We start from the raw sequence: 23,411 nt of genomic DNA on the forward strand, positions 1-23,411 counted from the left end.
CCCGAATGTCCGCTAGGTGAGCTCCCCACCCAACAGGGAGGCGTCTGAATATAGACGGAGAGTAGGAGGATTTGGAGATAGTGGCATCCCCATACATACCTGTGGTGAATGGTGCCACCATCTGGCTTCTGTGGCTGCTCCTGTGGAGACCCTGATGCGGTGGGGGTCTGAGAGAACTCAATTCCAAAAAGAAAGGAGGCATCTTAGCGTGTCTCATATGTAACGCCACGTCTCTTACCAGGAAGACTGATGCTGCTATATGCCCCAGAAACTGATGATAGGAATGACCTGTTATTCTGGTTCCTACTTTGAAATGTTTCGCCATGTGTCGGATTGTGGCAGCTCTTTCTTCTGTGAGGTAAACTCTTCCTGATATTGTATTGAACTGTGCTCCCAGGAAGATTTAAGAACATAAGAACGTTTACAAACAAGAGAAGGTCATTTGGCCCTTCTTGCTCGTTTGGTTGTTAGTAGCTTATTGGTCCCAGAATCTCATCAAGCAGCTTCTTGAAGGATCCCAGGTTGTCAGCTTCAACAACATTACTGGGGAGATGTTTCCAAACCCTCACGATTCTCTGTGTAAAAAAGTGCCTCCTATTTTCTGTTCTGAATGCCCCTTTGCCTAATCTCCCCTGGTCCTTGTTTCTTTTTTCAGGTCGAAAAAGTCCCTTGGGTCGACATTGTCAATACCTTTTAGAATTTTGAATGCTTGAATTAGCTTCTTTGTTCAAGACTGAATAGATGAAATTATTTTAGCCTGCCTGCTTATGACATGCATTTTAAACCAGGAATAATTCTGGTCACTTTTCTTTGCACTCTTTCTAGAGCAGCAATATCCTTTTTGTAGTGAGGTGACGAGAACTGAACACAAAATTCAAAATGAGACCTTACTAATGCATTGTACAGTTTTAACATCGCTTCCCTTGATTTCAATTCAACACTTTTCACAATATATCCAAGCTTCTTGTTGGCCTATTTATAGCTTCCCCACATTGTCTAGATGAAGACATTTCTGAAAAAACTCCTAGGTCTTTTTCATAGATACCAGAATCTAAATCATTAATGTTGATAGGGAATCACAGAGGACCTAATACTGATCCCTGTGGTACTCCACTGGTTACCACACTCCATTCTGAGGTTTTTCCTCTAATCAGTACTTTCTGTTTTCTACATGTTAACCACTCCCTAATCCATGTACATGTGTTTCCTTGAATCCCAACTGCGTTCAGTTTGAGAATTAATCTTTTATGTGGGACTTTGTCAAAAGCTTTCTGGAAATCTAAATAAACCATGTCATATGTTTTGCAATTATCCATTATCGATGTTGCATCCTCAAAAAAAATAAAAAAATCAAGCAGGTTAGAAACAATCTCCCTTTCCTAAAACCATGTCGACTATCTCCCAGGATACTGTTACCATATAGGTAATTTTCCATTTTGGATCTTATTATAGTTTCCATAAGTTTGCATATAATAGAAGTCAGGCTTACTGGTCTGTAGTTACCTGGTTCAGTTTTGTTTCCCTTTTTGTGGATCGGTATTACGTTTACAGTTTTCCAGGCTGTTGGTACAACCCCTGTGTCAAGAGACTGCTGCATGATCTTGGTTAGCGGTTTGTAAATTACTTCTTTCATTTCTTTGAGTACTACTGGGAGGATCTCATCCGGCCCAGGGGATTTGTTTATTTTAAGAGCTCCTAGTCCCTTTAACACTTCTGCCTCAGTTATGCTAAAGTTATTTAAAACTGGATAGGACATGGATGACATGTGGGGCATGTTGTCAGTATCTTCCTTTGTAAAAACTTGTGAAAAGTAATCATTTCATATATTTGCTATTTGTTTTTCTTCATCTACAATTTTGCCATTTGTATCTCTTAAACATTTAATCTCCTCTTTGAATGTTCGCTTGCTGTTGTAATATTGGAAAAACATTTTGGAATTGGTTTTAGCCCCCTTAGCAATGTTCATTTCTATTTCTCGCTTGGCCTTTCTAACTTCCTTTTTGACTTGCATTTGCAGTTCCGTGTACTCTTTCTGTGTAACGCTCTGTAAAGTGCCTTTTTTCGCTTAATTGTTTTTAAATTGATCTATTAAACCATTTTGGCCATTTAGTTTTACATTTAGATTTGTCTACTTTAGGGATGTAATTGTTTTGCGCCTCTAGTACTACATTTCTGAAGAACAGCCATCCTTTTTCTGTGGATGTTTTCTCTGTTTTACTCCAATCTACTTCTGTTAGTCTCTGTTTCATACCTTCATAATTGCTTTTCTAAAATTGTAAACCTTAGCATTAGTCATTACTTTTGGGGTTTTAAAAAGCATTTCAAATGAGACCATGTTGTGGTCTGAGTTTGCCAGTGGTTCTCTGACCTCTGTTTTAGTTATTCTATCTTCGTTATTTGAAAAGACTAAATCAAGCCATGCCTCCCCCTCTAGTTGGTGCCTTGACAAATTGCGTTAGGAAGCAGTCATTTGTCATTTCAACCATTTAAATTTTATCCGTTGTGTTCCCCACCGGTTTTTCCCATTTTATGTGGGGGAAGTTGAAATCCCCCATTGTATGGCTTCTCCTTTGCTACACACATTTCTAATGTCATTGTATAACAGATTATTTTGCTCACCATCTGAATCTGGCGGTCTATAGCATGCTCCTGTTCTTATGCCCTTTGAATTTTTGTCTGTTATTTTGACCCATATTGATTCGGCTTTATTTTCTTTCTCCAGGTTTAACACCTGGGCTTCTTATGTATAGTACTACCCCTCCACCTCTTCTGTCCTGCCTGTCTTTCCTATACAGTGTATACCCACAAATATTATATTCGTCCCCATCACTCTCAGACAACCAAGTTTCTGTAACACCTATCACATCATAGTTACTTGTTAGTGCAGTAGCTTCAAGTTTTAACATTTTGTTTCTGATACTTCTAAGCATTTAGTTAAATACATTTAATGGTTGTCTTACCCGAGTTGTTGTCCTTGTTTGGATATGGCCTCCATTCTGTTTTTTCTCCCCCCTTCCTTTCTAGTTTAAATGCTTCTGAACCTTTTGTGAATCTGTAGTGTTGACCAGTAAGCCCGTCCTGAAAAAGGCAGAGTACTTCGTCCCTGTGCTCCAAAGCCTTTTCTCTGGAAGGAGCCCTTACCAGCCAATCGTCTATATATGGATAAACTTGGATGCCCATGCCTGGAAGATGTGCAGTCACCACTGCCATTACCTTGGTAAAGATCCTGGGGGCTGTGGAGATCCCAAAGGGAAGGTTTTTGATGGAGATCAGAGATATTTTCTGTATTCCTTGTGTATAGGCAGATGGAATTAGGCATCCTTGAGATCTATGTAAATCAACTAGTCTCCTGGTTGAACTGCCTTGAATGTAATGACTATAAAGATACCAGTTTGAACTTTTCTGAAAGAATGAACTTGTTCAGGTTCCTGAGGTCTAGAATGGGCCTGAATTCCCCGTTGTTCTTTTGTATCAAGAAGTATTTTGAGTAATGACCCTGGGTCTGAGAAGATAAGGTGACCTCTTCTTGGCATGGGAATCCAGCATATTTGACATTTCCTCTTTCAGGCAAATTCCCTTTGGACTTGACCAGTTTAAAAGTCTGGATGATGCCCGTTGATGGTGGTAAAACCTGGAACGGAATCCTGTAACCTTGTTGAATAAGCCCCAGGACCCAGGGGTCTGATGTAATGTTTTCCCAGCTGATTAAAATGTGGGACACCCTTCTTCCCATTGACAATGGACGGGGAAGGGGTGGGGAAGGTGCTTGAAGGTTGAAAAAAATAAATTAATAAAAAAAGGTCAGGAAGAGGTAGAGGGTCTACCTCCCTCTTTATAATAGCCACGTCCCATTCTACATAGCCGAACGTGGCCCTGTCTGTTGAACCAGGGTTGAAGTGGCTGGTTTCAAATGACCTTTGCCTGTTGAAAAAACCCATTGCATGGAACACCTCTCCCTTAGTAGATGTAAATCGCCTGCCTAGCCTCTTTCATGTCAGACAAGAAATCCTTAAGGTTGGTGCCAAATAAAAGATCACTCTAAAAAGGGTAACTCCTATATTCTTGTCTGGGTGTCTGCGAATAGAAAAGATGCCCTCATTTGAATGCACCGCCTTGCAGAGATGACATTAGCCATGGCTCTGGCGTTTGTATCAATGGTATCGCATGCAGCTTGCAGTTGAAGTTTGGCAGTGTTCTTCCCTTCTGCCAAGTGCATGGCAACGTCTAGACTTTCAGGCGTAGGGGATTGTAAAACTGTAGAGAGCTGGTTCCAAAGCATATGCTGGTATTTAGCTGCATGGATCTGATAATTACTGATCCGCATGCTGCATGTGGAAGCAGAGTAATCCTTTTTCAATTATCCTTTTTTTTCTTTTTAAATCAGACCCACCAAAAGAAACAAATCTAAAAGACATACCTTCAGTTGGTGTAGCCATGATGGTATCCAACCCAGGTTGTTTGAAAAGGTGTTTTTTATGGTCCATTGGTACCCTGTAGAATTTATCTACTCTGGGTTTGTACTTTGAGAGAGGATGAAATCCTTCTCAGCACGGCATCTGCATCTATGTATATAGGAGAGGGGCTGTCTGAATACTCACAAACGTCATCCTCGGGGGGGGGGGGATCTATGAGTCATATATTCAGGGTTCACATATCTTGATCACTGGACCATACTCTACAATAAGGACTATCTATACAGGCGGGAAGGACTGCACTTAAAAAAAAAAAAAAAAAAAAAAAAAAAAGGGACCCAATCTACTTGGAGAAAAGATCCTTGAGCAGGTTCAGAAGAATTTAAACTAGAAAGGAAGGAGGGAGAAAATCAACAAAAAAACAGAAGGAAGACAGCATCAAGACAAGGAGAACAACTCAGGTAAGACAGCCAAATGCTAAAAGTATCAGAAACAAAATTAGAACTTGAAGCTACTGCACTAACAAGTAACTATGATGTGATAGGTGTTACAGAAACTTGGTTGATGGGGACGAATATAATATTTGTGGGTATACACTGTATCGGAAAGACAGGCAGGACAGACAAGGTGGAGGGGTAGCGCTATACATAAGAAACAGTCTTGAAGCCCAGGTGTTAAATCTGGACAAAGGAAAAAAAGCTGAATCAATATGGGTCAGAATAATGGACAAAAATTCAAAGGGCATAATAAATAGGAGCATGCTATAGACCGCCAAATTCAGACGGTGAGCAAAATAATCTGTTATACATTGACAATAGAAATGCATGCAGCAAAGGAGAAGCCATACTAATGGGGAATTTCAACTCCCCCCACATAAAATAGGAAAACCTGGTGGGTAGCATGACGGGCGAAATTGAAATGGTGGAAATGACAAATGACTGCTTCCTAATGCAACTTGTCAAGGCACCGACTAGAGGGGAGGCATGCCTTGATTTAGTCTTTTCAAATAACGATGACAGAATAACTAAAACAGAGGTCAGAGAACGAAAGGCGTAAAACAGAGAAAACATCCCTAGAAAAAAGATGGCTGTTTTTCAAAAATGTAGTACTAGAGGCGCAAAACAATTACATCCCTAAAGTAGACAAATCTAAAAATGTAAAACTAAAATTGCCAAAATGGTTTAATAGATCAATTAAAAAAAATATTCAGCGAAAAAAGGCACTTTACAGAGTGTTAAAAAGGGACAAAAACAAAGTACACAGAAAGAGAACACGGAATTGCAAAAGCAAGTCAAAAATGAAGTTAGAAAGGCCATGAGAGAGATAGAAATGAACATTGCTAAGGGGGCTAAAACCAATTCCAAAATCTGTTTCCAATATTACAACAGCAAGAGAACAAGTGGCAAAATGAAAAAAATAGCAAATATTAAATTATTACTTTTCACAAGTTTTTACAAAGGAGGATACGGACAACATGCCCCACATGTCATCCAGTTCCTATCCAGTTTAAATAACTTTAGCATAACCGAGGCAGAAGTGTTAAAGGGACTAAGAGCTCTTAAAATAAACAAATCCCCTGGGCCGGATGAGATCCTCCCAATAGTACTCAAAGAAATGAAAGAAGTTACAAACCGCAAACCAAGATCATGCAGCAGTCTCTTGACACAGGGGTTGTACTGACAGACTGGAAACTTGCAAACGTAATACCGATCCACAAAAAGGGAAACAAAACTGAACCAGGTAACTACAGATGAATAAGCCTGACTTCTATTATATGCAAACTTAGAAAGGGAGATCGTGTCTAACCAATTGGCTCGATTTTGCTGAGGATGCAACATCGATAATGGATAATTGCAAAGTATATGACATGGTTTATTTAGATTTCCAGAAAGCTTTTGACAAAGTCCCACACAAAAGATTAATTCTCAAACTGAACGCAAGTGGGATTCAAGAAAACACACGTACATTTATTAGGGAGTGGTTAACATGTAGAAAACAGAGACTATTGATTAGAGGATAAACCTCAGAATAGAGTGTGGTAACCAGTGGTGTACCACAGGGATCAGTATTAGGTCCTCTGCTATTCCTAATCTACATTAATGATTTAGATTCTGGTATAGTAAGCAAACTTGTTAAATTTGCAAACGACACAAAAATAGGAGAAGTGGCAAACACTGTTGCAGCAGCAAAGGTCATTCAAAATCTAGACAAGATTCACATGGGCCGACACAAGGCAAATGACATTTAATAGAGAAAAGTGTAAGGTACTGCACGCAGGAAATAAAAACGTGCACTATAAATATCATATGGGTGATACTGAAATTGAAGAAGGAATCTATGAAAAAGACCTAGGAATCTTTTGTTGACTCAGAAATGTCTTCATCTAAACAATGTGGGGAAGCTATAAAAAAGGCCAACAAGATGCTTGGATTATTGTGAAAAGTGTTGAATTTAAATCAAGGGAAGTAATGTTTAAACTGTACAATGCATTAGTAAGACCTCATCTTGAATACTGTGTTCAGTTCTGGTCACCTTGCTACAAAAATGATATTGCTGCTCTAGAAAGGGTGCAAAGAAGAGCGACCAGAATTATTCTGGGCTTAAAAGGCATGTCATATGCAGACAGGCTAAAAGAACTGAATCTGTTCACTCTTGAAGAAAGAAGACTACGTGGCGACCTAATTCAAGCATTCAAAATTCTAAAAGGTATTGACAATGTCGACCCAAGGGACTTTTTCAGCCTAAAAAAGAAACAAGGACCAGGGGTCACAAATGGAGTTTAGAAAAAGGGGCATTCAGAACAGAAAATAGGAGGCGCTTTTTTACACAGAGAATCGTGAGGGTCTGGAATCAACTCCCCAGTAATGTTGTTGAAGCTGACACCCTGGGATCCTTCAAGAAGCTGCTAGATGGGATTCTGGGATCAATAAACTACTAACAACCAAAACGAGCAAGATGGGCCGAATGGCCTCCTCGCGTTTGTAAACGTTCTTATGTTCTTATCCTCTCCTAGGGTGAGGGCATCTGGAAAATATTGCTCCTGTGAACTTCCTAGTGCGACGGTATCTGTTATTGTACGAGTTACCGGCTGTAAAAGTTGAGCTTGTTTAGACTGCTCATATTCTTTTAACCAGAGAAAGAAAAGATCCTTAGGCATAGGTCGCTGAGAAGGGGGTGGTTGAGCCTTTGTTGCTGGAGCTTCCATAATGGCGGTAGCTGGTTTCACTGATACGTCTCTCTCTCTCGGCTGCTGCGGGAATGAGTTGACTTTCTCGTTCTTTTCCTGGGAGGAGACTCCCCAGGACCCAGCTGTTCTCTGGGGCTATCTGCAGAGGGTGTAGAATGACATTTATCTGAACGGTGCACCAACAAAGGGGAAGGAATCTCCTTGAGGGTAGGAGTAACAGACATGTCTACACACCTTAAACATAAATTTGTGTTAGACAAGGGGAAAAGTGGGGAACCACACTTAGAACAGATGGAAGGCATAAAGGCAAAAAAAAGAGGCAAGAAAAAAAGAGGAAATAGCTGTATACTTTTTTTTGTACGATCAAAAAACGAAGCCTAACGCACCTTACCAAAGCCTACGCAGGAGAAATTTGGACAACCTGATGCGGATATGAGTTGGATTTTATGGAGGAGGAGCATGCTAATAGTGTCAATAAGGATTATTGACCCAAGCGACATGGAGACAGGAAGGTTCGCTTTGTGTAGAGTTCATCAGACAAGGTAAAAATCATACATTTACAGTCTTCCACTAACACAGTAGTTCAGTCTACAAATAAAAAGTTGTTTTGAAAAGACCTGTTTAGCTTATTGCTGGCATTTACAATAACAATAAAAACTAGAACTGCCAGACAGTTTTACGGCTCCCAAGCCCCAGTATCAGTACCCATCTAAGCGTGTTTAGTTCTCAATATGCCAAGTTTAAAATCAGCATCAGGCGGCCATCTTGTTTAACACATAAATGCCATTTTTGGAAATGTAAGTTTTATACAATACAGTTTAATACAACAAGTCAGTTGTATTGCTACAGTGTCAAGGATGATCCTTGTGAAGTTTCGAGTTAGTCAAGTAAATAGTTTGTCAGCTGAGGCAGTTTTAAATTTCAGACGTAAACTTACACCTGGCAGTCATCTTGTTTTATAAAACATCACCATTTTGACATATTTGTATTCCATTGTTACTGAGACAACTACCATGTTTGCAGTTTGTTGTCAAACAGTGTTCCAATAGCAGCAGTTTGCTGTTAAGGACGTGTTTCAATAAGATTTGTGGCAGCCATTTTGACATTCAAATTTATCGTAGGAACTTCTGCTTCGCAAATTTGATGCAGGTTTGGATGCTGATGATATATGTCAAGTGTCAGATCAATCGCTCCACCGGTTTCCAAGAAAAATATTTTGAAAGGTTTCTAAAAAAATGTGTCAAAACGGCCATTTTTGTTTCCGGACAATACAGTTTTTTTAGAAGTCAGTTGTATTGATACAGTATCAGCGAAGATGCTTGTGAAGTAGTCAAGTAAATCGTTTGTCAACTGACGCAGATTTAAATTTCAAATGTAAATGTATAAGTGGCGGCCATCTTGTTTTATAAAACATCGCCATTTTCACATATTTGTATCCAATTGTTACTGGGACGATAACTAACAAGTTTGGAGTGTGTTGGACACATGGTTTTCAAACAGGAGCAGTGTGTTGTTAGGGGCGCGTTTTGATAAGATCTGTGGCAGCCATTTTGACATTCAAATTTATCACAGCAACTTCTGCTTCGCAAACTTGATGAGGGTTTGGGTGCCGATGATATATGCCAAGTTTAACAATAGGCTTCCCAGCCTTTGGCTTCGAAGCCTAAATATGAAACAGTTTAGTAACAGTCCAGCAATGTCATGTGAGAGTAATCCCATGCACAGTACTCCACAAATTAAGTTCAGCATTTTACTGGCATTATAATAACCAGGATAAAATATGAAACACTGATAAAGGCGTGTTGACTGACTTGTTGCTCCAAAACAGGTTCACTGCTATGTATTACCCGATTGTAATTTAAAAGCGCCCCTTTTAATGTAAACGTATAACTCATCCTATTGAATGTTTTCGCTCAGCATTTAATAAACAGAACAGAAAATAAAAAGGTTGTACAAACAAACAAACACAGGACACAGCACACGTCGCCAAAACAAAAAAGACAAACAAAACAGACTAGACAGACAAACACGATGAGCAGATACTTTAACTATTCTTTTTAACTTTAACTATGCTTTTTATCTTTACCTCCGTCTCCAATCCCGTTCTCCACTCACCGAACACCCAACCGCGAGTGGGTGAAAACATGCTGCTTTAATGCAGCTGTACCAAGACTCGATTGCTAATCAATCATTCAATTGGAGTCTCGGTACAACTGCACGTGAATTAATAAAGTGCAATTCCCCGTGCTCACATATTATTACTTTTTACTTGCACGTGAAGTGCTGTGCAATCCTCGTGCCTAAATACAAATATACATTTAAAACACTCGTGTTACACAGACCCGTTTATATTCCGTGTACCAATGACTATACACCAACATTTAACACACCACATGCAACATATAACAGATAATATACACAGGGGCGGGCACTTTGTCACACCATCTTATTTGCTTTCTTATCCTCTACGGGTTTATGACTGGCATTATGATAGTTAATGGTACTGACTCGTACATAATCACGCGAATTACAGCAAAACTAAGAATACTATTGTGCTATTGATAATTTTAGCTCTGTCTTACTGAAACATTGCTCTTTTTTTTCATCGTTTGTGCAGCTGCCATGTTGAGTTTTGGCAGAGACATGGAGTGAAGTCACATGATGAATAAACTCGCAAAAAAATAATAATGGACATGGTATTTCTTCAAGTACTATACACAAATGTGTATTTTTAACTAATGTGTTGATTGCATTTTCACCAGTTTCAAATTCTGAAACGGTCCTTTTTTTAAAAAAGGAAATAAAAAAAAAACCATGTGATTTTTATGTATGTTTAATGGAGTATTTATACTTCTAAATAACTTAGAGAGATTGTGCTTCACTGATTTTAGTATTCAATTATACAATGAGTTAAAAACTGTAAAGTTCATGAGCAGCACTCTCTATAGAGGCAGAGACGCCTGCTTCGCCCCCCCGTACCAGTAGATTCGCTGGTGCCCGAGCGAGCTCTGCACTAATGTGACTTGCATTTTTTACTGAGGGAACTCAGACAATCAGCTGCAAGACAGACACAAATATGCTTATGTTTATGCTTTGTAAAAATGGTCTCAAAATAATAGGTTTATCTTGAGAGGCTGGAGTCTCGATTGAGGTTGACATTTATGATAATAACTTGACAGTAAACAGAGTGCGAAGATTGTTGCCAGTTATTGCGAAAAATGTGCTCACTTTAGCCTTAGAGGGAACGCTGTATTTTTTCCTGCCATGTAACACTATCAGTTAATTCCCTGTGTTACAGGTAATAGGACCGCACTACAGCAAGCAGATAATATGAACCTACTGTACGTGCAGTTAGGTTCTATTAACAGTTACACAGGAAGTGAATAAAGCCAGAAAACCAATTGTTTCTTAAAAACTACATTCAATTAGATGATCAGTTCCCAATTGCATAGAAAACAACGGATGTCTGTTCTGTTGGGAGAAAAATAAGTTTAGTGTGACAGAGCCTTGTGATCACACAGGAGGAATGCCCTATAAATACAAATGCAATACATTTACCTAAAGAACGTAAGGAGGAAAACAAGTAGGTGGTGCTGGGTGTACTGGGACAGGAAGCCACATCTCGGGAGTGCCATTGCAGGGCACCACTGAAAGGACTACAAGGGGACACAGCAGACTCCTGGAGACAAAACCACAGGGTTAGCAATGCAGAGACAACAGCTTGAACTAAAAGGGATATTTTAAATGATCTTCATTTAGTGTTGGACAATGAAATTCACTTAATAATCATACACAAATGATCTAAAAAAAATTGTTCTCCAAAAAAAAAAAAAAAAAAAGGGGGGGGGGGGGGGCTATCTGATTATTTCATTTTGGCCCGTTCCAACCATTGTCCATTTTTCAGGGAACACAAAAAAGATAATGTCAAAAATACATATCTAAAAGGACGGTGGTTTAAAATAAGTATGCTTCCATTTGGATGTACTGAAGTTGGTTTTGTTGGTACAGTACTATATTTCCAACAGAAGTATTTTAATTCAGAACGATATGATTCCGAAAATATCACTTGCCAAAAGAGAATTCATTTCCAACTCCAAGTATCTTGCATTTTCTTATTGTCACTGCATTGTTGTGCTTAACATTTAGCATGTTGTTCATTTTATTCATCATAACATTAAATTACCTTTCTAACTTAACGTTACCCAAGTTTGGATTACCATACTTCTTTTAGCACTTGCTATATACATGTTTAACGGCTGAAGTAACTTATATTGAAAGGCTTCATTTAGCCACTTTCTTTTGAGACGTGGGCTCTCTTTGGTTGCCATGCACAGTTAGAAACATACTGAAAATAAAAACCACCATGAGAAAATATATAAATATAAGATATTTATATATTTTGCATCCAGGCCAGTAAAAACACTAGCTCAGTGGCCCAAGGGGCCAGTAGTAAAAATCTAAACGTACAGCCTTGGAATTAGTTGGGTCAGTTTTGAGTTTGGGAAGCTACGTTACCCATCCTGTGTATATTACAAGCGCAGCTTTCAGTTGATTGGAGCTGATCTATTGGCGAGACTCCGACCCCTGACTGACTGCAGCAATAGCATGTGTGCCGGTGTAAAGAAAGCAAGAACCTACAAGAAACTGGGTTTGGCAAGTGAAGTAGGAAGTTTAATAAAAAAAGTGTATAGAAAGAGAAGGGTCCATGTTGAATGTAGTTTAAGATGGTCCCCTACAGCCCTCGATTTCAATCTGAGTGGAGTCCGTGGACCCGATAGAAAAACAGCTCAAGCAGACCCCCTCCCCCAAACCCAAACAAAACAAACAGTTAAGTCCACGCAGGGGCAATTAATGTCTCCAGTATCAATAGTTGAATGGACTGAAGGCAGTCGTGCGGCCGAAGGAGGCTCTGTGCAAATGCATGTCCCTCTTGACCTCAGAGCTGACAGAATGTGTGCGTGTGTGAAAGTAGAAGCCACTGAAGTGGCTGAGGCTGTAGTAACTCCACAGCATAAGAACACTTTGGTCAGTGAGTATCTGTTTCATCAGATTCAAGAGAGTAACCCACAGCTGGTACAGGTAAACAAAAGAGATGTTAAATGATGCCCCCACAGTAAGCGCCCCGTCCTCAGCACCGGTATAGGTGCTATCAGTGTTGGGATTGGTGACTATCCTTAAACACGCATATCTTCAGACGGTCAGAAGTCTTGCAACACGGTCATTTGTATGGTTCTGAGCCAACTATTCTTATATGACATATATATATATATATATATATATATATATATATATATATATATATATATATATATATATATATATACAGATTATTCAGTATTTCGAATACTAGTGGAATATTACTGGCCATGTAAATGCACTGAATGTATGGTAAGAAAAGGGCCAGCATATAAAATGTGTGCGCACCACTGCTTTAGAGGATAGATCTTAAACCCCAGTGCACTGTAGCGGACATTTTATTTAGGGGGGGGGGGTGCATTTAAGATAAAAATGCCATTTTATAAAAGTATGTTTTCAGTATGTAATGGTCCCAGCTTCCCTGACAAACGAAGGCAGGGCATTCCATAGTTTAGGAGCTCTACAAGAAAAAGCCCTGCCTCCCGTGTTGCTGTTGTTGACCCTAGGAATAAATCAGCAGCCCTGCATCCTGTGATCTCAGAGTGCGGTTTGGAAGATACACAGTCAGTAGCTCCTGCAAATAGCTAGGTGTTGATCCATTCTTGGCTTTATAGGTTAAAAGTAAAATCTTAATATCAATTACCTATTGCAGAGGGAGCCAGTGTAAGGAGGCTAGAGCAGGGTAATATGTTCATCTTTCCTAGTTATAGTCAGAAATCGAGCAGCGGTATTCTGAGCGAGCTGTTGGCAGGACACCACACGTTTTGGGATACTGGAGAAGAGTGCATTACGGTAATCAATTCTTGATGAAACAAAGGCATGCATTAGTCTCTTTGGTGTCAGATAAGGAAATAATTGGTCTAATACTAAAAATATACTTTAGTAACTTCCCTAATATGGCTCTCAAATGATAGATCAAGATCAAAGATAACCCCCAAATTTTTCATTTAATTGTTTCTTTTTTTTTTAAATTTAGTAGGTCACCAATTAATTTAATATTTACTTCCAATTTAGAATGTCCAATTATTTTAAGGCTCAGCTCACCGCTACCACCCCTGCGCTGACTCGGGAGGGGCTGGTTGAATACGTGTTCAGTGTTTGATACATTTCCTACTTGCAATAGAAAAACTAAGGAAATCACACAAGTCAAAGTGCAAAGTGACTTAGTTATACAGCGTTCTTTTGGATCATTTTTATTTAGCAATTACAGTTTTATCTTGAGGTTAATGTTTTTGATACTGTAAACATTTTAAATGGCACACAATTATGCTGAGGTGGGAAGTAAATAGTAACGTGATAAAGGTTTACAGTGCTGAGTATTTTGTATTATTTATAATGACTTTTCCCAAAAGAATGCGACCGATTCCTAAATACTACCTTTTAATTGTTTGCATCAAAGTTTTAAGAATGGAGCCCACTGTTTTTTTGTCGCTGCAATTTGCCAGTCACAGACTGTTGTGTAAAATTATATATTAAATAAACGTAAGGAAAAAAAAGAAATGTATTAACCAGATTATTGTGTCTTTTATTGCAACTGTGGCACCATTCACTATGACGAGGTATGTGATAAATGCAGCAAACAAGGGGTGGGGCAGGGCTGGTGATGCAGTACTGAATGCCCTGTTGATATGCAGTGATTGAAACCTGTTTTACTGTGGGGAAAAAAAAAATAACCTTTTAAACGGCACGTGTGAAAATAAATTAGACCCGACGTGTCTGACAGGCACAAATAAATAGGACCAAAATGGGTTAATAAAGCTTCGATTTCACCACTTGAACTTTTGTTGAATTGTTGTTCTAATCACTGCATCACCTGTGCACTATAGACCACTTTGCCACAAAGGGGTATTTGGTGTCTAAAGGGTAGAGACAGTTTACAGCAGCCAGACAGACAAAAGAAGAACCAAAACACGACAAACTTGTTTAGAGCAAATAAAAAATGGGAAATACTGTAAATCTGATGCATGTGACTGATAATTATATTAGAACATTTATTCTGTCTCATGTGTTGTAACATATGTTCTTACATTTATAAATAAACAAGTTGATATAAGCATATACTATTTCATGAACTAAATGTATAACGTACGTTTTTTTCCTTATTACTGATAATGAAATGACTAACTTATTTTATTCATAAATATTTATTTTGAGAAATAAAATTAAAATTGAGAGTAGTGTCCATTATTGCTTATAGACCCTGAGAATTAACGTGTATTATGTCATTGCAAAATCACTCGGGTGAAACAACGTTATGTAATCTGCCCAAACATTAATATTTTTCAACAAAACTTTCAGGAAGCACTGTAAGGTCCCTTAGGTCATAGAAGAACATGTTTTTATACATGTATCTCTAAGTAGAATACATAACAATTACTTAAAAAAAAAAAGCAAAAAGTTTGTATTGGTTCTGAAGTACTTTATAGCATCCCACTGAAAAATGCTTGTTCCTGAAAGGGTTAATAATCCACTATGTTAATTAACTGAATTATGGGTGGGACAAAATGGTACTTTTACCCTTTTTTCTATCACTGATTTGTAGCTGGCTGATACACTGTTTAATGTATGTGTGTGTCTTCAACTAGTTTTATAAAAACTTTCACTTTTACATCCTTGGTCCACTCTGTCGCAAATAAATAAAATAAAATATTCCTTCCTTTACAGTTGTCACAGGCCCTGTCCACACTATGCCTTGAACACTAGAACCGCCAGGTTTGAGGTTTTCAAATTTAAATTACTCTGCATGTCTGAAAGTTATGCAGTTGTCCGTTTATGACTTTTCCTAAATACATGTATTACGCAAGAAGATAAGAAAGTTTACAAACGCGAGGAGTCCATTCGGCCCATCTTGCTCGTTTGGTTGTTAGTTGCTTATTGAACCCAGAATCTCATCAAGCAGCTTCTTGAAGGATCCCAGGGTGTCAGCTTCAACAACATTACTGGGGATTCCAGACCCTCACGATTCTCTGTATTAAATAGGCGTTTGAAAGGCAGGACCACAAAAATAAGGGGTGAAGTTCTCAGCAAAACAGTATTGTTGGAACATTTTATTTAAAGATAAATGAATTGTTAGGTCTTAGACTACAACTCACAAACTGAGCATAGGTTCTGGTTACATTTCTAATGAGACCAGGGATCTATTGACATCTTTTAGTCTCCTGAATTCTGGTTAGAGCCTGGAAAGCTCATTGTATCCTGGTTTTTGTCTTTAGAACAAGAGACTGACCAACACAGTGTTGTAAAAACAAATCCTTCGACATCCAGCCCTAACATGAAAGATGTTTGCCTTTTGGGGAGACCTCTGTTTTGTATCAGAGCTACAAACCTATTGATAAACATCTTCCCAAACAGTTAGCTAGATATAAACAGATTTTGAATAGAAAATACAGTTGTATTATGAGGGGGTCTGTAGCATCTGTGCTGACTCTGCTGGCGTGTTCACGGGCTGCAGGAAGAGGGCGGCAGTCGCCCAACAACCGCCTGTGAGTGATGGCAGTGACACAGGGAGGTGGGAAAGTGGGTGTGTGGACTTTCCCCCTCTCTGCATGGCTGAGAGGCGAGTCTTGGGTGATTGTTGGTCCTATAAAATAACGCTCTGCTGTTTCCTCAGGTCTGCCCTTATAGACTCGCTGAGAGTGCGGAAACACTGGTCGCGGACCGAGAACCAGCCGGGAGAGAAAAAGACACAGAAGTGTTACAGTGAGGCAGTGAGAGCGGGGAACCCTTGGGCAGACCCCTTAAAAATATAACAGAGCAGGCTAGGCAGCCGGCAGCGTGGACGTAGGATATCGCTGCAGAGTGCAGCACCTTTTATTTGTAGTTTTGTTATTGTGTTATTTTGTCCCTTGTTATTTTTGCCTTCTGTTTTCGTTGTTATTTCTTTGAGCACCTGCAAGGCGCTGGTATTGTGTACCATCGCTTGGTATGCCCGTGGTGCCGTTTACCATCGTTGGCAAATCAGACCACGAACCCACAGCGCCATCTGTGGGATAAACTGAAAAACAGCACCCCGAAAATAAAACTGGGCACCTGTGCGGTGTTGCCAAATCCACCTGTCTGTCTCCTGTGTCAGTGAATTACCCACCACCCTTCCACAGGGTCATAAAACCTAGCCCCATTAGGGATTCTGGACAGGGCCAGATACATCAAAAGGGCTGAGAAGAGATTTGTATAACTGTAACAAAGAAACTTGTTTTCTTCTGGTTGGATAAAAGCAAAAAATTATGTCATGGGGGGGGGGGGGGGGGGGGGGAGTATAATAATCCCAATGGGGGGGGGGGGGGGGGGAGTTATAGGGAGGGGGTTTTGCTTGTTGACTTGTGTCTTCTCCGTGTTTGGAGGGGCATAGTTAAGAACTTAAAGTTTACAAACGAGAGAAGGCCATTCGGTCCATCTTGCTTGTTTGGTTGTTAGTAGCTTATTGATCCTAGAATCTCAATAAGCAGCTTCTTGAAGGATCACAGAGTGTCAGCTTCAACAACATTACTGGGGAGTTGGTTCCAGACCCTCACAATTCTCTGTGTAAAAAACTGCTTCCTGTTTTCTGTTCTGAATGCCCTTTTATCTAATCTCCATTTGTGACCCCTGGTCCTTGTTCACTTTTTTCAAAGTCCCTTGGTTCAACATTGTCAATACCTTTTAGAATTTTGAATGCTTGAATCAGGTCACCACTTAATCGTCTTTGTTCAAGATGAATAGATTAAATTCTTTTAGCCCGTCTATAAATGACATGCCTTTTAAACCCAGAATAATTCTGGTCGCTCTTCTTTGCACCCTGTTTTTAGAGCAGAAATATATGTTTTGTAGCGAGGTGACCAGAACTGAACACAATATTCAAGAAGAGGTCTTACTAATGCATTGTAAAGTTTAAACACTACTCCCCTTGATTGAAATTCAACACTTTTCATAATATATCCGAGCATCTTGTTTTTATAGCTTCCCCACATTGTCTAGATGAATACATTTCTGAGTCAACATCAACTCCTAGGTCTTTTTCATAGATTCCTTCAATTTCAGTATCTCCCACATGATATTTTTAATGCACATTTGTAATTGCCTGCATGCAGTACCTTACTTTTCTCTATTAAATGTAATTTACCCTAACCTTAATTCTCTACCATATTAAAATAATCTCCATTGTAACTTTTCAACCAAGACTTTGACAGACTTTATTTTTACTCACAAATAAATGAAGAAATTCGCAACTTCATTTAAAATTACATAACACATATCCGCAGCCGGTACACAATACATTTATGAATACAAAGTAAGCCTTAAACAATAACTGATAGAATATAACCAATTCATCATAAACAAAAAAGCTGAAAATACTGAAAGCTTTGTACCCTTCTGCATACATCATTCAGTCATGTCCTGTAATATAACACTTAAGTTAAACCTTAAAATGAGAAGTATTAAGAAATATTACACTTTGCCGTAACTGCTGTAGAGAAGGAGTTTTGTATCAAGATATCCTGAAAATAAATAAATAAATAAATAAAAAGGGGGGGGGGGTGTTATACAAAATGTGTATGAAGAAAACAACTGTGCTACAAAAAGGTCTAAGTCAAATAATGCGCAATACAGACTGAAACACCCCTCTGTTTCTTAATGTACTACTCTTAAAAAAATGACTTGGCCATATCAATCTCCATGGTATTCTCTGAAATCCTCCACATACTTTGGGTGCTCACCTACAACAGGACCTGGCCATGCTACATTGATAACTTTGGATTAGAACATTGATCATTTTTCTTTTTTTTATGGATTAGTTATCCTACAGTATATTTTGTGTGCTTCTCTGATGTGTGTCTGTGTAGATTAATTAGGCTATACCATGACTTATTCAAGAAAAAAAATTGTATATTTCAGACAGAGAGCGTATAAAACTAGACACCAAGTTTTATGTTTGATTTTTTTTTTTTTTTTTTAAATCACTGGCATTGTGGTGCCTACACAATAACAAAGTGACAAATTACACATGTTCCTAAAGTAATATCATTACTGTGGTTTAGGTACGCCTTTACACGCAAGTCCAAATTCAAATTTAACTTAAACTGTAGAAAAAGGGTGCATTGTACATTTACAGTCCACATAATAGAAAATACTAGGAACAAAACAAAACTAGTCACTGTACTAAACATTTACCTTGCAAGTTGGGCCAGTGTTTGGAAAGTGTAAAAGCACACCTGCATCTGTATCCTGTTTCTGACTCCCTTGCCAAATTTGAAGCAGCACTTTACTTTGTTGATCCTGTTTTTTTTATGTTAATCCCTACTGTCCCACACATCACTTTCCATTTTACAAATCAGTGCAAGACAAAGCATGTTGTGATAATTATTTCTAACATTTATCACCTGTGTAATTTATGGCGGACATTAATGTGAATTTTTGCCTTAAATTCAGGTACAGCAATGGTTGTTTGAATATTGAGTTTCTCCGAACTTAATAAATAAATAAATACTCTATGCTGCTGTTTTCACGTCTCACTGCTAAAGCCTTCTCTTATTGATCAACCAATGAGCACTGACACAAAGTGAAATGGGCAGAGATTTGTGGCGCATGCCAAAACGAAATCTTATCAGAATGAAACCAATCAACATGCAGTGATTATACTGACTTTAATAGTGGCCAATAGCAACTAAGAGACAGAGAAGCAGCATTAGGAAACAGAATGCAAGCAGCATGAACTGTGCTGAATGAAAGCGCACTTGAGAAACATTGCGCTAGTGTGAATGAACGGAATGCGTGTTGAATGAAAAACAGATGAAATAAGTACAGGCGAGACGCTGATTTTGGTACCCCAAGGAATTCGGTATCCCTTGTGACTTAACGCCTGCGCAGAGGCTTTTTTTCTCTTTTTCAAAAGACGGCTGAATTGGAATGTCACATGCCTGTGTGTACGCGCCACACTATTAGTTACCGCGATGTACTCAGGCTTAGTGTTTTATTTAGTTTGAGGCACGAAAGCGTCACATTTATTTTTAGTCATTCTACATGTTGTTTTTGACATGTGGAATTTTGTATCTGAAATGTAAACTAATTAATGAGGTATCACTGCCCAGAAAGACTTTGATAATATTTAATAAGCAATAATAGAAGTCAGACCAAGTAAAACAACACAAATACTGGTCAGCGTGTCTTTATGGGATTTATGTTCTCCTGAGTGTCTGTAACAAAATATAACTAAACTTCCCATTAATAAGTTATTTCTAGAGTTAAGCACCATAAGTTTGGTGTTAGGTTGTTGGAAAAGAAGCTTTTAATTGAACACTTCAAATCAAAAACCATATCTGTTTTAAGTTTAATGTCATATTACTGCTAAATAAAATGCCATCTAATCTAGATTGTGTACTTTTCAGAGAGTTTAACTGATCTGTGCCACATTTGAGGAGAGAAAGCATCAATGAAAGTTCCCCCTGAAGAGAAGGAGGACTGGGTGATGCTTTTAAATTTGACTTTGTTATGTGTGTGTTTGTGTATATATGTATATAGACAGGTGGTCATATCCATAGATGTCCAAGCACAGTTTAAAAGCCGATTAAGAAGCTTAATTAGCTTTTCAGTAATAACTAATGCAATAACTAATAAGTAATGTAATTGTACCCGATATCATGAAGTAATTTAATTGTACATAAATCTCATAGAAGTACCATATGCTGTTACCTTGCCCTCCCTGTTTTAAATTTTTTTTTTTTTTTATTAATTTCAAAATTGTAATGAAGTTGATTTCCATGCTTGATAATTACTTTACTATTGATGCTTAATTTTAATTGCAGTCCATTACGTTTTCTTTTAGAGATTGTTTGTGATGGCTGCTGCCTCTGGTTCCATTTGGATTCCATTAATCCACAGCATCAGCCAAAAGATGTAGACCATTCCTTTTTTTCATTGCTGCAAGTGCATACAATAATTAGGCTTCCAAGCCACAAGGTTGTACACTGGTGGATGTTAGCAGACTGGCATATGCCATATCGTTATTTCCATACTTGGCCCCCTGTATTGTTACTTGCAGCTATATTCTTATTATATTATTATAACTAGTTTTACATTACTTTTGGTTGTTTATATTTAGTTTATTAATGTTGTTTCTAGTTTTGTTTATTTTTAGCCCAGATAAGTTACTGAAATTTATATATATATATATATATATTTGTAGACAGTTTTTATTTTAGATTGTATTAATGCTAACAACGGTCATTATTTACAATATGTTGGTGCCTAAGCAAACTGCAGAAACACTGTACAGAGATCACATCCCACTAAATACACGTTTTGATTACTACATTGTGAAGGGACACGGAATTCTATGGCTTCTCAATAGCTATTGAATACTGTACCCCCACCCATATAGACTATTGGGGACCCCAGTATTTAATACAGTTGAACACATACCTCCCTGGACAGTCTGTACAAAAAACGGATGACTCCAGACTTCAACGCAGACTTTCTAGGAGTAACGCGAAAGCAGCCAAGCTTTATTTGCAGTCTACACCGAGGGGTAAAGAGAGCTTTAACCAAACAGAAGAGTCAAATAAATTCAAAAAATGACACGCTGCAGTGTTTGTGGTTTTTACTTGGTCCGACTTCTATTAATTGCTTATTAAATATTATCGAAGTCTTTCTGGGCAGTGATACCTAATTAATTAGTTTACATTTCAGATACATAATTTCACATGTCAAAAACAATATATAGAATTGCTAAAAAATAAATATAACAATAAGCCGGAGTACATCACGGTAGCTAATAGTGTGTCGCGTACACACAGGCATGTGACATTCCAATTCAGCTGTCTTTTGAAAAAAAGAGGAAAAAAGCCTCTGCGCAGGCGTGAAATCACAAGGGATACCGAATTCCACAGGGTACCAAATGTAGCATTAAACGAAGACCTGGTAAGGATTACCAGCAGAATTTCACCCCTGATCCCACCCACCTAGAACCGCCAGAGCACTCACTTTCACTGCCTTTTACAATACATGTTTTTATTTTCAATATAACTTACAATATTATATTTTATTTTTATATACAAGCTTGTTGTTATCTCTACTGGACTTGGCAGCCAACCCCCCGGGAAAATTTCAGTAGGAGAGGAGATTTTCATCTTGAAGCTAGCAACAGCGCTTCTGCAGTGAAGCTGACACCCTGGGATCCTTCAAGAAGCTGCTTGATGAGATTCTGGGATTAATAAGCTACTACAACCAAATAAGCAAGATGGGCTGAATGGCCTCCTCTCGTTTGTAAACTTTCTTATGTTCTTAGGAAACATTTCGATCAGAAAACAGCAAAGTAGCAGGCAGCAGCAGCTCTTTGACCTAAGACAACGAGGTGTGCAATGAAAGTTAAATTAATTTTTGATGAAAGCAAAAAAATGTCCAAACATACATAATTATAGACTAATGTGTGTGATCAAAGAAAACTTTACAAATAATGTCAAAATAGAAAGAAAACAAAACAAAAAATTCACCACGAAACATATATATATATATATATATATATATATATATGTATATATATATATATATATATATATATATATATATATATATATATATAGATATATATATATATATATATATATGTGTGTATGTGTGTGGTAACCGTCAACTTTTTAAATTAAACTGATTATAATTAGCCTACTCTAGTCCGTGATTATAAACACCAGAGTTGTGACGTGGATTTAGAGACATCTGTCCAAACCCAGTGGCTTTTATTTAACGTCATCAGGCGACAGTTGAATAAACTGACCTGATATATACGGGCAGTGGCCAAAGAGAGAAAACGCAACGTGAAGCAAAAAAAAAATCAACGTACCCGTGCACTGGCGGAAACCCATACAACACAAATTGAGTACACAGACCAAGCGTTGTTACAACTGGTAAATACAGTTTTAGAAACTCTGTTCAAACGACACAATTAATGCTACTTTCAATTCATATTTGGTACTTCATTAAAGAACCACTCACCCAATGATATCGGCGACTCGTCTTACTTAAGGCTGCACTTTGCTGTTTCCTGGTGCTTTTCTTCATCTGCCATTTATTTTTTGAATGTCAAACCTCGCAAGTCTTATTTAGGCCACCCAGTGCATCGTTGTTGTATTACATGCCGATTTGTTTTACGTGCATTATGGGAGTGGTAGTTTTTTAAGTTTATATGTCAGCTGTTTGACTAAACTTATTCATGCTAAACTTTTTAAAATTAAATACTTATTTATAATGTATTTGTACACATTAACTCCTCCACTGCTCAGTTACCCATCTTTTTCACAACTAATTGACACATACAAAAAAAAAACAATAAGAACATATTTTAGATCTTATTACATCATGTAATCAAAGAAACTACAAAATTATATCGTAAAAGTTCACCAGAAGCCATAATAGAAGTAGGCTACAGTGTTAGATGTTACAAGTTTTACATTTTGTCAGTTTTTGTTAAGTATGTGGACAAATACAAAGTGGTATGTAAATCAATATGTTTTAACACTATTCAGCAGGTTTCATTTGACTTTATGAAGCAAAATTAGTTAATTCAAAACTTTCAGTCATCGTGTGTTACATCTCCGTAAAACTGGCAACAATTTTAGTTCCGGCGTAACATCCGGTGAATGCTACTTCCGCATCTCAATGTCGGAACCGGCTTTTTTTTCTTTCAAGATAAAGCCTCTCCATCCTTT

The 23,411-nt window shown here is 38.1% G+C and overlaps 1 protein-coding gene across 1 annotated transcript in view; it reads right to left on the bottom strand.

The window, feature by feature from the left end:
- The window catches only part of slc37a3 (solute carrier family 37 member 3), a 116,573-nt gene extending 93,773 nt beyond the window's left edge, over positions 1 to 22,800 (bottom strand). The window contains exons 1-2 of the mRNA XM_041255494.1: positions 22,699 to 22,800; positions 11,158 to 11,278 (exon numbers count right to left, since the gene is read on the bottom strand). Coding sequence (XP_041111428.1) covers positions 11,158 to 11,234 — 77 coding nt within the window. The 5' untranslated portion in view covers positions 11,235 to 11,278; positions 22,699 to 22,800. The remainder of the gene's footprint in view (positions 1 to 11,157; positions 11,279 to 22,698) is intronic.
- Positions 22,801 to 23,411: the final 611 nt, after the last annotated feature.

The sequence above is a fragment of the Polyodon spathula genome, chromosome 7, assembly GCF_017654505.1.
Source record: "Polyodon spathula isolate WHYD16114869_AA chromosome 7, ASM1765450v1, whole genome shotgun sequence".
NCBI classification, from domain to species: domain Eukaryota; kingdom Metazoa; phylum Chordata; class Actinopteri; order Acipenseriformes; family Polyodontidae; genus Polyodon; species Polyodon spathula.